This window comes from Puma concolor, chromosome B2 (assembly GCF_028749965.1).
Source record: "Puma concolor isolate L17-30 chromosome B2, mPumCon1.1.hap2, whole genome shotgun sequence".
NCBI classification, from domain to species: Eukaryota; Metazoa; Chordata; class Mammalia; order Carnivora; family Felidae; genus Puma; species Puma concolor.
Genome location: NC_141671.1, coordinates 32,920,930 through 32,935,539, shown reverse-complemented (window position 1 = coordinate 32,935,539; position 14,610 = coordinate 32,920,930). Strand labels below are relative to the sequence as shown.

Here is a 14,610-nt window from a genome sequence, read left to right as displayed (position 1 = left end):
GTCTCACTCACCCTTCCTTTCTCAAAGCGGCCCTTGTGTGTTGGTGTTTGCGGAGCTGCCACACTCAGGGGCCAGGCTAGGGTGGGGGGGGGGGGATGTTGGTGAAGGGGAGGGCACGGCCGTGGTTTCCCCGCGCCTGGACTCAAAGGGCCTTTTCTCTGCCTGTCCGCCCCACCTCACCCACCCCACCCAGCTCTCCTCTCCTGATCACTCTGGCCCCTGCCCTGCCCCATGCTTCTGTGAAAATTTTGCTGGACTTTTTTTTGGAATTTTTCCAATCTGGAGCTGATGGCGTGAGGAGTGCGAGGGAGAGGTGACCTTTGTCTTCCCAGGAGTGTGAGCCTTGGGAAGCTGAATTCAAGGTGGATAGGGCTGATGGCCTGGGTCTTGAATCTTTGGATCCAAGAGGTGGGGGTGGTGGGGCAGGGTTGAAGTTCCAGGTGTGGGGAGCTTGCCCGGGTTTTGGGCAAGGACTCTGATGGGATCCACAGATGTGTGGCTCAGGGCCCTGGACCTGCTCCGGCTCCTCGTGGCAGCTTCAGCTCCCACCCCCGCCCCCCCAGCCCATCTCCCAGCCAGGGGTATAGACTCCTGGGGTGGCTGTTTCTGCTCTCTCCTTCCTCAGTGTGGTCCTCCCCACCTCCCCAAACACGGAACTGAAGCAGCCCGAAGCCCCGTTCCCTTAGATCTGCCTCTCTACTCCCTGCCTGGTGGCCCCCCTGCACCTCCTGTGCCCAGGATGATCGATTGCCCAGATGTTGTTTGTGCTGGAGATATGGGAAAGAGGCCAGAGACCCAGGGACCAAGAGATACAGAAAGGGAGTGAGAGAGGGAGAAAGACAGGGAGACACAAAGGTCAACAGATGTGGAGACAGGGAGAGTAAGACGGAGAGAGAGAAGGGGAGATGGTGGAGAGTAGAGAGAGATTCATAGGCTGAAAGACAAAGATCAGAGGAGACTGAGTGAGACACACCGAGAGGGAGAGGGGCAGGGGTCACATGGAGCTGAATACAGGGCCAGTGCTGCCCTTTCCCAGGTGACTCTGATTTCCCGTCCATTTAAGGGGCATTCAGAGACAAGTACGGAAGAGGTGACCTTTCTTTTCAGGGAGTTTGAGCCCCAGGAAGCTGAGTTCTAGATCCCAAATACCCCCATATCTTGGCCGTCCTGAGGGTGTGTCCCTTCTCCTGATCCTTATGGACTTTCCCAGGTGCACCCCCTGTGGATGTGCTCCGGGCCCTGAGGTTCCCCTCCCTTCCTGATGGTGTCCGGAGGGCGAGAGGCATCTGTCCAGCTGATGTGGCCTACCGAGTGTCCCGACCTGCCCAGCTCAGTGCACCCACCCGCCAGCTCTTCCCAGGTATGGGTGACATGGTGAACTAGTGAGAGCTGGGGTAGGTCATGGGGTGGGGTCTGGAATCAGACACCAGAAGGGAAGGGTTTTCTGGCTCTTTGTGCCTCTCATTCCACCTGGTTATGTCTCTCCCGGGTACCAGGAGGTTTTCCCAAAGATTTCTCATTGCTGACTGCTGTCCGGACCCGCCCTGGCCTCCAGGCTCCCCTCCTGACTCTCTATAGTGCCCAGGGTGTCCGACAGCTGGGCCTGGAGCTTGGCCGACCCTTCCGCTTCCTGTATGAGGACCAGACTGGAAGGCCTCGACCCCCCGCTCAGCCAGTCTTCCGAGGCCTCAGCCTAGCAGATGGCAAGTAAGTCCGTTTGCTCCTCTGGTCTGCCTGGACTACACCTTCAGGAGCTCCCCTCTGGCCACTGCCCCAGAACCCCTACTCCCTAAACTAGGAAACCTGCCAACGTTTTTGGCCACATGTCACCAACCTAGCGACACTTCAAGCCCAGGTTTTGGGCTTCAGCTACTTCAAGCCCAGATTTTGGGCTTTAGAGTTTAAATCCTTGCCTGTGCCTTAGGCAAGTTACTTAACTGTTTTAAGTCTCAGTTTCTATGGGCTGTAAAATAGGGATGAGAATCATGAGAATCAAATGAGAAAAGTAGTGCCTGGTGCATTGTAAACACTCAACAAATGGTAGCTGTTATGATGCTACTACGATTACTGTCATTGGCTCCAACCTTTCCATCAATTGCTCCCCAGCCCTGTTGACTCCCCGCCCCCCGTCCGTCAGTCACTTGAACCGCTCCCTCCATGACCAGGTGGCACCGTGTGGCAGTGGCTGTGAAGGGCCAGTCTGTCACCCTCATAGTTGACTGCAAGAAGCGAGTCACCCGGCCTCTCCCCCGAAGTGCTCGTCCGCTGTTGGACACCCATGGAGTGATTATCTTTGGTGCCCGTATCCTGGATGAAGAAGTGTTTGAGGTAACAAACAGAGAACAGAGAACAGAGGTATTTCTGGTCTCATATCTTGTGTCTGTTCCCCTTCTGGGACCAGTACTCCATCTTCTTATGCCCTGACCCTTCATTTGACCTCTTATGAGTTTGTATTTCCATATCCTATCCTCAGGGGTGATTTTCTATGTAGGAGAAATAGGTGCCCATGTGTATGGCAGGACAGATGTCTCCATCAGTCTTCGTCAGTCCGCCTATCCATTCATCTCTTTAACTAATATCTCTATCTGCACCCACCCATTCATTTACTCATGTAATTCCCACTCATTCATTTATGTGCTCACACACTAATCAAACATTCAGGTTTGTATCCACACGCTTGCCCATCTTCCTCTGCCCTGCCACTTTCTTCTTCACTCATCCATCAATCTATCCATCTTGAACCCATCCATTAGTTCCCTCATTCATCCACCCACCCAGCCCATCTACCCATGCACATGAGGATGCATGTATTCATTCATCCACTCATTCACCCACCTATATCCTCACCCAACCACTCTCCATCCAACCATTCATTCATTCACATGTTCCCTTCCATCCACCTACCTACCTACCATTCTGTTTCCTCTATTTCTCACCTCCATTTATCTACCCACCAATTCTTTCATTCATTCATTCGCTCACTCACCATCCACCAACCCTCCAGCCAGTGGTGCATTTGAGCCCCCATCCATCCATCCATCCATCCATCCATCCATCCATCCTCTCACCTAGCCAGTCAATATTCTCTGAATACCTGCTGTCCCAGTTTCAGGGGGAACACAGAAGAGTAATGTAAGGTCTCTATTATTCTTAGCAGCTCCTGGCTCCTCTTTGAAGATGAGACAATAACCCCAAACTACAATATAAGGCAGCCTTGTGCTAAGTACCGTGTGTGGGCACAAGTAAATGCCATTGGAATTCAAAAATGGCTTCCCTCTCCCCCATTTCTAGAGGTTCTGAGAATTATCATCATCACTGCCATTGGCAGGTCAAAGCAACTAAGGTTGGGCCATTGTTTCCAGGGCCTTTGTGAAAAAGTTGATGCATTACCATAGGGGCAGGAGGTAGGCAAACAGTGTTGGACTTAGAGTTGGAGTGTTTGAATTCTAGTCTTGAGTCTACCATTGAAAGTGACCTTGGGGGCAGTCATTGTCCCTTTGAGCTGTTCTGAATGGAATATATCAGACAATAGGCATAAATATCCTTATCCTACTGACTTTTCCCAGTTGTTGTGAAGGTCCAATGGGATTATGGATGAGAGGGTCTTCTGAAAACTGAAAAGGCTGACAACGATCTTCTCCCATTATGTTGTTTTACATAGGATTGGCTCTTACCTGTGTCCCAAACTCTACCTTCTGTTTCTCTCTGAGGCCCTCTCTGCCTCCCTCCATTGGTGTTTCTTCCTTGTGTCTTTGCAGGGTGACATCCAGGAGCTTGTCATTGTCCCAGGGGTGCAAGCTGCCTACGAATCCTGTGAACAGAAGGAGCTGGAGTGTGAGGGAGCTTGGAGGGAGAGACCTCAGAAACAACACTCTCACAGGGCCCAGAGATCTCCAAAGCAGCAGCCACCAAGACTTCATAGGCCACAAAACCAGGAACCCCAGCGACAGGTGAGAGAACTGGGTGAACCCCAAACCACAGCATACCCCAGGGAGGGAAGATACCCATACACCTCCCCAGGGCAATTCCCCCAATGTTCCAGAGCTCCCCATACTATTTTGGGCTCCCATCCTCCCCTCCACTAGGGCTGCTCTCTAACCATACCTCCCTATTCTCATCACTCCCTCCTCCCAGTCCTCATTCATCAACCTTTTTATTTTCAATTAAAAATAAAAAGTGTCATTATGAAGAATTCATGGCTGGGAGCTGTGTCCCCTGCTCATGTCTCCTTTCCTCTGCCAGTCTTTCTGGGACTGTGTCCTTGGGTTTCCCATCCCTTCCTTGAATTAAGAGATTGGGGGACAGTGTGTATGTGTGTGTGGGGGGGAAGATTTGGGGACAGAGGATGGCAGATGGGAGAGCATGGAAGGGGAGAGACAGAACGAGCAAGAAGGAAGCTGTTATGGTAAGACCTAGGAAGAGAAATGGGAAGGAGCAGGAGCTAGAGAAAATCCCAGAGGAGGGCTGGGTCTATGGAATTCTGTGTAGGAGCCCAGTCTCTGGCCCCCTGCACATGGACATGCAGAGTAAGGGGCTGTGGGGGAGGGGAGGGAAAGGAATTCTGGACTGGGTAGGGTCCAGATGGTTAGGGGTGAGATATGATCTGGGGTCAGTGGTCTGAAGTTTAGATGGTCAGTCTCTTAATCATGTCTCTGCTTCTGTCCCACATGTGGGATCCACCCCCCCTTCCCACCTCTCCCCATCTTCTCCTGACCCCCTGACCTCTCCTTTCATCCTCAACTCCTACCCTTTTTCCAAACTCCCACACTATCTCATTTCCCTCTCCTCACTCTTGCACCTCTACCTCTTCCTACTATTTCCACTGCCCCTTCCCGAACCCCAGCCCACTGAGTCTTTCTTCTATGACTACGAGACCCCCTATTATGATGAGATGACTACAGGGACGACCCCTGATTATCAGGTAAACTTGAGGGACCCCATCAGTTCTCCCCTTCCTCCTGCCACCCCTTGCAAACATCTCCTATGACACCTTCCTCCCCTCTTAACATGTGGGAAGAGACATTATATATTTAGATTATAGGAGTTTCCTCACTGCCCCCTCCCATGTCTCTCTGCTGCAGAGGCCACCGAGCCCCAACCGCAGGGTGCTCCCTTCCCCCAGGGGGCGTCGGACCCCTCCCAGAAAGCCTACCCCACCTGCCAAGAGGTCAGCAGCCCGGCAGGCGCCCCCCTCACCAGGCCGGAGGCCCTCTCGAATTGGAGGTTCTGGCCAAGCACGGGGCCACCCTCCCCCCTTCCGACGCCCAGCTCGGCGGGCAGCTCCCCCAACTGTCCGGGCCCCCCCCAGGACCAGAGGAAGCGGTTACCAGCAGGTAGAGCTGGGGCATCCAGATCTGTGCCCCCAAACCTCTATGACCTCGGAGATTCACTCTCCCCAAACTGTCCCCCCCTCTGAAGGGGCTGCAAGATCTGAGATAACCCCCACCCCCCAGCACAGACAGACATTGCCCACGGGGTGAGGGGGTAGGGGGACAAGGTGCTGCTTTGCCTCCTTTCCCACTAACCTTTCTCTTTCCTTTCCCACCCCATGCTACTCTTCCCCTTCCCCTTGGGGTTAGGATCCCACCCCAGGTGGAGAGGAAGGAACCCTGGAACCAAGCCCTTTGCCACCCCATGAGGAGGTAACTTCATCCCCAACCCTAACCCCCGCTGGGGGCAGTGGGCATCTGTGACCCACCCCCCTTGCCCCATGTCATCTTGGTGAATCAGCCATTCCTCTGGCCGGAGGGTTCTTTGTCACGTCCATTTGTGGCCTTCCAGTCACTCCAGACCTATTGGTCTGCTTGTCTTTCTAAGTATAGCCATTTTTCTTCAGTGTCCATGTCTCCTTCCATTCTTTGATTCTGGAGTAACCTCTCCATGTTGATGTCAAAAAGTTTTATTTTCTGTATTGTATTTCTCTTCCCAGGAGTCACTTTCTGTCCAGTGCTGTCACATTTTCTCTTCTCTCAGTTTTTCCATCCATTTCTTTGTTCTCTGGAATCCTTTGTCTACCATTGTCTGTATGGACTGTTTACTCTGTGTCCAGCCCTCCGGCCATCCTTCTTTCTTCTTGTAATTTATCATTTCTTCCCACCAGGCCCATTTTTGGGGCATCCCTCCTCATTTTGGGTCTTTGATGGCCATCCCCTTTCTATGCAACCACTTCCCTTGCTCTTCTTGGGGGAAAAACTCCAGTCCCAGTTACCCTCAGAATCCTTTAAGGCTAGAAGTTGCCACACCCTCGGGTCCAGGGAAAACCTCCTCTCAGCCCTAATGCCCCCATCTACCCCTCTCCCTCCCCATCCCCGGGAAGGAGCAGACAGATCTCCAGGTCCCCTCCACAGCCGACAGGTTCCTGACAGAGGACTATGGGGAGGGTGGCACAGACCCCCCAGCAGGGCCCTACGATTACACATATGGCTATGGGGACGATTATCGTGAGGAGACGGAGCTTGGCCCTGCCCTGTCTGCGGAGACAGCCCACTCGGGAGCCGTAAGTGAAAGGAGCTCCTCTTCCATTCTTGACCTCCAGTGGTAGCTCTAAGAATCGCTTCCTGTTGTTTTTGATTCTTGTCTGTTGGCTGCAAGCTACTTCCCATTGATGATTTGCCATTTTCTGTTCATATAAGTTGTATATGTTGCTTGAAAGGATTACTTTCTGCTTTCTCTTGCCAAATACCTTGCCTTGTGACGCCTCATGGATTCCTCTTCCCAGGGAAATTGGTATTTTCTTTCTTTTTTAATCCTATGGCCACCTCCTGTCTTTCTTGGCCACTTTCTGTCTTAATAAAGCTGTATTTCAGAAAGCTTTTGGTCACTAAGCCCCTACTTTGTGTCCGTTTTCAGTCTGTCTCCATCATTTCTTCTTGGTAAAAACAATTTCTTATCCATGTTGCTGCCAAATGATCTAACTTCCTGTGTCATATTTTCTAACCTACAGCCACTTCCTGTCTGCCCTTTTCTGTCTTCTCTGGCCATGGCATCCATCTTGGTGACTGTGAAAATTTGTACTGAAAGGGACTTATTTATATTTTGCTTCTAGTTTTTCATGCTGTCTTCATTAGCTTTCCTTTGCTAATAAGCCACTTCCTGTGTGTCTCAGGTCATCCAAATCCAAAAAGTTTCCATTGTGGGCCTAGATATTTGTCATGGCTACCTCCTGTGTGTTCTAGCCTCAATGTTTGTATTTTCTGGAAGAATCACATTTCATTGTCATAATCCCCTTTCCAGGAGTCACTTTTTATCTGTTTTGTGAACTTCTTCTTTCTCTTGGTCATGGTAGCCATGTTGTTGTTGAAGGTCCACTTCCTGGATCCTCTTTTCTTAGCTGTTTCCTGTCTGTCCAACCACTTCCTGTTTGTCGAGTTCATTTTCTAGCCATCTTGGCCATGTTTAATTTTTCTTGGCCCTGGCATCATTCTTGTTTCCAAGTGTTTGTCCCTTTGAAATGTCTCCCTTAATTGTTTCCCAGGTCTTCGACCACTCCTTCTCAGTTGGGATATTTCCTGTCTACTCCATTCATCTTTTGCTTGCCTTGCAATTAGAGCTGCCTCCTCTACACTGCTGCCTCATCCCACACTTCCCTTCTCTAATATTGACACTCTGAACCCTCTGCTGCCTTTCCCTTTTGCTGCTTTTTGGAAATTTGGGGTTGATCTGGGATTTGGGAAAGTTCAGAAGTTGGTCATTGCTGTTTGGCAGGATGGAGGTGGAGGGGTACATTCTGAAGATCTTTGCTGGGAGAGTTGGGGGTGTTGGGGAATGATTTCCATTCTTCCCATCCTTATCTTGGTTTTGGCCTTAGTGTTGGGAGTGGACATCTGAGAAGTGTAGAAAAGCAAGAACTGGTGGGCTTGGAGTATATATGAGGGCCAGAGGAAGGGTGTAGTGTCCCTGCTGGGAGAAGAACGGGGCCAGGGGAGTCTGCTCTGGGGCTTGAGCAACAGTCCAAGAGCTGTATTTTTCCAAAAAAACCAGTTATGAGGTCTGAGTTTGGCATATCAGGGGGGGCCTGATCTCCAAATCTATTTAGAGTATGGATGTTTAATCCCTGGAGAGTTTTGAACTTTGTGAACCCCTTGAAATTCTAAGAAAAATTCTGTGCACAAAGGCGTACACCTTTTATTTTCTGGAAAAGACTTCATGGATTATATCTGATTCTCATATGGATCCATGCCCTCCCTCCAAACCCCGATAAAATCAATCCACAATCTTAGAGAGATTCTTATTTGGTGGATTGGGGTAAGGGTAAGGATGTTGATGTTTTCTTAAAGTTCTAAGTATTCCTGGGGTCAGAGAGAGTTTGGGGGAGGTTGGGGAGTTTGGAATCCCAGAAAGGGTTGGGGTGAAAACCTTTCTGAAAGAGGTTCTAAGGGAGATGAGGAAGTGTATTTGCTAAGGTGGGGCTGGGAATTGGGAGGTGGAGGGCCCTGAGGTCTCCTTGGAAGGCTTGGGAGGTCTGGGAAGAGGGAGTCTTAGGAGAGGGCTGGGAGATTTTGAGGGTAGGGTTAGGGAGGTGTCCAGAGGATCTGGGAATGAAAGAAAGTAGGAGTTAGGATGGGGGTAGTATTGGTGTCCTGGCTGCTCACCGGTCCCACTGGGGGTTACATGTGTGTCTTCTTCAGGCTGCCCGTGGACCCCGGGGGCTGAAGGGAGAGAAGGGGGAACCTGCGGTGCTGGAACCTGTAAGTTGGTCTGTTGATCACTGAGCTGAAGGCAGGGGGAAGAAGAAAAAGAAGTGGGTTGCTAGCCCTGTAGCCTCTGACTTTCAACCTTTGGCTCTACAGGGTATGCTGGTGGAGGGGCCTCCTGGCCCAGAAGGCCCTGCGGTGAGTCTAGCTGTGACCTTTAGCCTCCATTCTTTTCTCAGAGACCCTACTTACACAATCATCTTTGCCTTCCCCACATATGATCAGGCTTCCTTCTTGGAACTCTGGAGAATCCTTCCAAAGCTTCCCAGATCCTCAAATCTCTTTTATAGAGACCACTCTTCAGCCACATACCCCTCTTCTATGTGAATGCCCACACCTGACCCACTCCTCATTTGTTCCTCAGGGGTTGATTGGTCCCCCTGGCATCCAGGGCAACCCAGGCCCAGTTGGAGACCCTGGCGAGAGGGTAAGGGAGCAGCGTGTGTGCGCATGCACACGTGTGTGTGTGTGTGTGTGTGTGTGTGTGTGTGTTATGAGGGAAGGGCTGCAGAGGAGCCTCTAGAACCCAATGGGGGCACCATGCTCAATAACTCCTCATTAGTAGATTGATTAATGAACAAAGGGCTGGTGTGCTCTCCAACACCCAGAAAGGAGGACAGGCTCTGGATGGGGAGGGGAGTAATCTGGTGTCTCACTCTCATTTTTCTCTGTGGGAGTGGGAGGGTTCAGGAAAGATCTAGAAAAGTCTACATTTATCCTGTAGACAGATTCACAATGATGCCAGGACCCTAACATTCCCCAACTATCACCTATCCTCATTTTCTCCCCACTCCAGGGCCCCCCTGGCCGAGCAGGGCTCCCTGGATCAGATGGGGCCCCTGGACCTCCTGGCACATCGCTCATGCTCCCAGTGAGTTGTCTTCTGGGCTTTGGAATGGGGAAGGTAGGGGAATCATGTTCTGTCACCAAGAACCAGAAGACCAGGAGAGCAAAGGAGGATTCTCTAAAGACCATCAACTCAAAGAGATTGATCTTTGAGGTGGATGGACTAGATCTCATTAGATGACCTGGAACCAAACATGGATCATCTAGAACTGGGCAGAAAATCCTATATTTCAGGAAGTCTAGAACTTCTAAAAACTCTAGGAGAATTTTCCCAGAGGAAGAAGCCAGAGAGTAGGGGAGGAAGATGCGAGTAGTTTCTGAAAATCTCTATGTGATTATCCGGAAAACTTCTGTGGGAGACAGTGGAGGAAGGCATGGGGTGGGGCTGTCCCCGAACCTGGGAGATGGGGCAGAAATTCTGGATGAAGCCTCTGGTTGGGAGAGTCACATGGGTTTCCTGGAAGAGAACCTACACCTTCCTTTCTCTCTGCCCCTCAGTTCCGGTTTGGCAGTGGTGGGGGTGACAAGGGCCCTGTGGTAGCAGCCCAGGAGGCTCAGGCCCAGGCGATTCTGCAGCAAGCACGGGTAAATAAGGCTGGAGGGGCATGGAGGGCAAATGAAGACTTTAGGAGGGATTGGAAGGGTAGGTTGGAGTAACTGTGGAGGAGGGTAAGGTCTGGGTTAGTTTGAGGCTGAGAGTAAGGTTTGGGGGAATACAAGGAGTGGAAGTGCAAATTTGGAAGGTGGAAGGTGTACTGGGGTTGGGAGTTTCCAGCTACCTCTTCCTCAGCTCTGCTGTGTCCCCTGCTTCCCTAGCTGGCGCTCCGAGGACCCCCTGGCCCCATGGGATACACAGGCCGCCCTGGACCCTTGGTGAGTGAGTGAGGTATTGGGGTACGGAGTTCTTTGTGTGTGGGGGGGAGTAGGGATAGTTCTAGAAAGGGACCGTGTTGAAAGTTATTTTGCTTATTTTGGGGAGGGCTTTGAAGTCACTGTTGGGTGTATCATTTAACATAGCCACCTCTCTTCTCTGTCACAGGGACAGCCTGGGAGCCCTGGCCTGAAAGGAGAATCTGGAGACCTAGGACCTCAGGTGACAAGCCCCACCCATTTGATCCCCCATCCAGGGCCTCCCTTTCTGTCTATGCCTTTTAACCCTGCCCCTGACTCTTCCTCACCAGGGCCCCAGAGGACCTCAAGGCCTCACAGGCCCTCCTGGCAAGGCTGGGCGAAGGGTGAGTGGGGGTGTGGTGGGTGTGGGTGGGAGAGAGGGCACACACATAGTGTGAAGGAATGTGCCTCTGTTTGCTCTGACACTTCCTTTGCACCCCAGGGCCGAGCAGGTGCTGATGGAGCTCGAGGGATGCCTGGAGAACCAGGAGTGAAGGTAACAAGTATGGGTCCCTCTCTGATGTCTGTGGCTTCTAGCACTATCTAAGCTCTGGGGATTACTGAATTCCCCAGGTTTCCCCATGAAGTGACACTCAGGACAAAGTAGGGATGGATAGGGTGGGTAAAGGGCTGGGACCTCACTTGGGCTGCCCTCTTCCCCTAGGGTGACCGAGGTTTTGATGGACTCCCAGGGCTACCTGGGGAGAAGGGACATAGGGTGAGTATATTGGGGGTAGTGCATTGTGACGAGGGGTAGACCTTCCATGGAGGGGTGGGGAGGTAGGGATCTCAAGGCAAGAGGAGGAGGCTGAGGGTCCCAGGAGGAACTCAATGGGTGAAACTGATTGGTTAATTAAAGAGGGTCAGTATCTGCCTGAATTGGGGGTTCTGAGGCCCCTCTTATCTCTTCCCCCATTTTCCAGGGTGATACTGGTGCCCAGGGCCTTCCTGGCCCCCCTGGTGAGGATGGAGAGCGGGTAAGTATTGTGGCTAGGGCAGGGGCTCAGTATGGGAGAAGTGGGGAAGGTGAGGCTGCTTCATCATGTCTTCCTCCTCCAGGGAGACGATGGGGAGATTGGGCCTCGGGGACTGCCTGGAGAATCAGTGAGTGTCTAGGGGTTTGGGTGAGGGGGGTCTCTGGGGATGTCAGGGGAGCGGCATGGGCATGAAGGAGACACATTACCTCTCGCCCACACATGCCATATCTTCCCCTCACCTGATTGCAGGGACCTCGAGGTCTCCTTGGCCCCAAAGGCCCACCTGGTATTCCTGGACCCCCGGTATGTGACTATCCCTGACTTCTGACCCTGACCTCACCCCCTGACCTTTCCAACTCTCCAACCTTTCTAGCTGCCTCTTCCTCCCACACTTCTGTTTCCCTCTCCCTTCCCCCCCAGCCCCCAGCTCTGCTCCAGCCTTTACTCCCAGGTACTCTTACAGGGCCGTATGGTGCACTGTACTAAAGGCTCTGAGGGTAGCTTAAAAAAAATTCTGAAGAAAAACAAAACCCCACAAACCCACAGACCCATAGACCTACGCCCTGTGGATCTGGGCTGGCTATGTTTGCTTAGGTTTGGGATGAATTGGAGGTCTGACCGATGTCAGGCTGCCCCGTCCCACCCTCTGGAATGACCAGGCCTCTCAGAAACCACAGGTCCTTCCAGGGCCCTGGCCCCATCTTCCAGCCTGCTCACGCCCCTCTCATGTTTCAGGGAGTCCGAGGCATGGATGGTCCCCATGGTCCCAAAGGGAGCTTGGTGAGTAATGGGCACAGAGACACCACCTGGCCCTGAGCCAAGGTCCTGTTTCCATTTTGACTCCCTGCTTGGTTCTGGTTCTTGCCCTCTTGCTGCCCCTGCTGCGACTCAGCTCTTGGCCCTAAGTTTGTTGTCACCATCTTCTTTTGACCCTTGCCTGGTTGCTTGTTTCTAGGGACCCCAGGGAGAGCCAGGACCTCCTGGACAACAGGGCACTCCTGGAACCCAGGTGAGTTGTCCTGTCCAACCCCTCCCCATCTTTAGCAACTTCCCCTGGGCTTCCACAGTGGTTCAGACCCTGGATGGAAATTAAAGGTCTCAAGCCTTCACCACTCATGCTCTGAATGGGGATGCTGGCTATAGGAGAGAGTAGTCCACCCCTGTGGGGCTCCTGTGACTCCTCTCTCTCTCTGTATAGGGTCTCCCTGGGCCCCAGGGTGCCATTGGCCCTCATGGAGAGAAGGTAAGTGACTAAGTGATTTGGGGGACAGGAGATACACCGGGGGAGGTGTAGGGAGAGCCTTAAATGTGTGGCTGGGGCTTCAGCCATGGTGTGACCTGATCCCACTGGTGACCCTGAGCCTCCTTGTCTTCCTGCAGGGTCCCCGAGGGAAACCAGGGCTCCCTGGCATGCCTGGCTCAGATGGACCTCCGGTGAGTGGGTCCCTACCTCTTAATCCAAATTCCACATGACCCTCCACCCCAGTGAATGACCTCCAAGTGCCTTTGGTGACTATCTACATAGTGTGTTCCTTACACCAGGAGGTCACTGGTGGTGCCTGCCCATGGTCACTAGGCTTCATTAGGGTCACAAGGGAAAGCTGGGCTAAAGAAGTGAAGGAAGGGGTGCAGGGAAGGTAACAGTGGCCAGATGTCACATTCTCCTTCCTTTACCTGCAGGGTCACCCGGGGAAGGAAGGTCCCCCTGGAACCAAAGGAAACCAGGTGAGATGGTCCATGCCTGCTTTCATCCCTGGAGGAGTTTCTACCCAGACTCTGGGGCCTCAAAATCCTTGGAATTTCCTTGGCTTATCATTCACGTGTGGCTGAAGTATTCTTGGTCCCATGCCTTGTATCCCTATCCAGATTCCAATGTTGTCTCTTCCATTTCTTCCACCCCCAAGGCCTCCATAAGTCACACCCTGAGACCCCTTTACAGGTATCTCTCTTTCTTCTTCCAGGGTCCATCTGGACCTCAGGGTCCTCTAGGATATCCGGGACCTCGAGGTGTCAAGGTAATGGACAACCAGGCTGGGAAATAAAGCACTATGGTTGGGGGAGGCAGCTGGGATCTCAGGAGCTCAATCCTTCCCAACCTCCACCCCCGATCTCCCTGTCTCTATCTCCCTTCTAATTCTAGGGTGTGGATGGAATTCGTGGTCTGAAGGGCCATAAGGGTGAAAAGGTGAGCAGCGTGCCTCCAGCTTCCCAGCACCTCCCTCCATTCTGCCCAGCACCACCCCTTTGGTCCAGCTCTTCCCCTACTTCCTGTCCTCCAGCCTGCCCTGTGCTGCTTTCCAGCTCTGAAATCCACCCTTCCACCCATATTTTCTAAAATGCTCTATTTTACCTCCTGACCCCCCCCCCCACCTTCCACATCATCGCTGATGAGCTCTCACCCCCATTTTTCTCAGGGCGAGGATGGCTTTCCCGGGTTCAAAGGGGACATGGGTGTGAAAGGTGACAGGGTGAGTAGAAGCCCACACACTGGCCCCCCAGTCCTAAGTCCTGATCCTCCTCCATTTTGGAGCCCCCAATCACTAGCCTATTTCCTGAAACCACAGAGTCCCCATCCAGTGGTCTTTTCCCTTTAAAGCCTGCCCCCCCCGCAGAATGACAACCCTACAGCTGAGTCCCACCAGCCCAAAGATCACAGCACTCTCCCTTTCCCTGTCCTGCAGTAGCTCTGGGACTCTACTCAGCCTCACCGAGGCCTACCTCTCCTCTTGGAGCCCAGCCTATACCCCCAGTCCCTGACACTTGCCTCTTCAACCCTCTTACCCAGGGAGAGGTTGGAGTTCCTGGTTCCAGGGGAGAAGATGGTCCTGAGGGACCAAAGGGACGTACTGGACCCACTGGAGACCCTGGCCCCCCTGGGCTCATGGGCGAGAAGGTGACCGGGGATGAGGGAGTCTGTGCCTACATGCTCTAGGGACATGGAGGGGATGAAGGCCTGGGCACTAGGATCAGGATCGACTTTAGGGTGCCAATAGTTGGAGTCAGTTAGTCATTTGAAGACCATTAGTTATTCACCTCTCTGTAGAAGGCTCCTCCTGGCCACTGACAGTTAGGGGTGGGGGTGAGGATGTATAAGAAGTCAAGGAAAAGTTCCTGTCATGAGAATTTACATGACATAGGGGTGAGGACAAGGCATGAGGCTGGCATAAGGTATATGGGTGCAAGGCAGAGTGAAAATGTGTCTG

At 52.5% G+C, this 14,610-nt stretch overlaps 1 protein-coding gene across 9 annotated transcripts in view; it reads left to right on the top strand.

The window, feature by feature from the left end:
- The window catches only part of COL11A2 (collagen type XI alpha 2 chain), a 29,260-nt gene that overhangs the window by 2,152 nt on the left and 12,498 nt on the right, over window positions 1-14,610 (top strand). For 2 of the 9 annotated variants that reach the window (XM_086706553.1, XM_086706552.1), the window contains 30 exons: window positions 1,211-1,360; window positions 1,497-1,707; window positions 2,166-2,328; window positions 3,759-3,950; window positions 4,844-4,921; window positions 5,082-5,333; window positions 5,580-5,642; window positions 6,317-6,496; window positions 8,628-8,687; window positions 8,790-8,831; window positions 9,058-9,120; window positions 9,490-9,564; window positions 10,038-10,124; window positions 10,356-10,412; window positions 10,579-10,632; window positions 10,721-10,774; window positions 10,873-10,926; window positions 11,095-11,148; window positions 11,354-11,407; window positions 11,490-11,534; window positions 11,657-11,710; window positions 12,143-12,187; window positions 12,363-12,416; window positions 12,606-12,650; window positions 12,788-12,841; window positions 13,088-13,132; window positions 13,369-13,422; window positions 13,548-13,592; window positions 13,822-13,875; window positions 14,193-14,300. In XM_086706553.1, the coding sequence (XP_086562679.1) occupies window positions 1,211-1,360; window positions 1,497-1,707; window positions 2,166-2,328; window positions 3,759-3,950; window positions 4,844-4,921; window positions 5,082-5,333; window positions 5,580-5,642; window positions 6,317-6,496; window positions 8,628-8,687; window positions 8,790-8,831; window positions 9,058-9,120; window positions 9,490-9,564; window positions 10,038-10,124; window positions 10,356-10,412; window positions 10,579-10,632; window positions 10,721-10,774; window positions 10,873-10,926; window positions 11,095-11,148; window positions 11,354-11,407; window positions 11,490-11,534; window positions 11,657-11,710; window positions 12,143-12,187; window positions 12,363-12,416; window positions 12,606-12,650; window positions 12,788-12,841; window positions 13,088-13,132; window positions 13,369-13,422; window positions 13,548-13,592; window positions 13,822-13,875; window positions 14,193-14,300 (2,546 nt within the window). The remainder of the gene's footprint in view (window positions 1-1,210; window positions 1,361-1,496; window positions 1,708-2,165; window positions 2,329-3,758; window positions 3,951-4,843; window positions 4,922-5,081; window positions 5,334-5,579; window positions 5,643-6,316; window positions 6,497-8,627; window positions 8,688-8,789; window positions 8,832-9,057; window positions 9,121-9,489; window positions 9,565-10,037; window positions 10,125-10,355; window positions 10,413-10,578; window positions 10,633-10,720; window positions 10,775-10,872; window positions 10,927-11,094; window positions 11,149-11,353; window positions 11,408-11,489; window positions 11,535-11,656; window positions 11,711-12,142; window positions 12,188-12,362; window positions 12,417-12,605; window positions 12,651-12,787; window positions 12,842-13,087; window positions 13,133-13,368; window positions 13,423-13,547; window positions 13,593-13,821; window positions 13,876-14,192; window positions 14,301-14,610) is intronic. The other 7 variants (XM_086706554.1, XM_025925144.2, XM_086706555.1 and 4 more) reach the window with 7 other exon arrangements.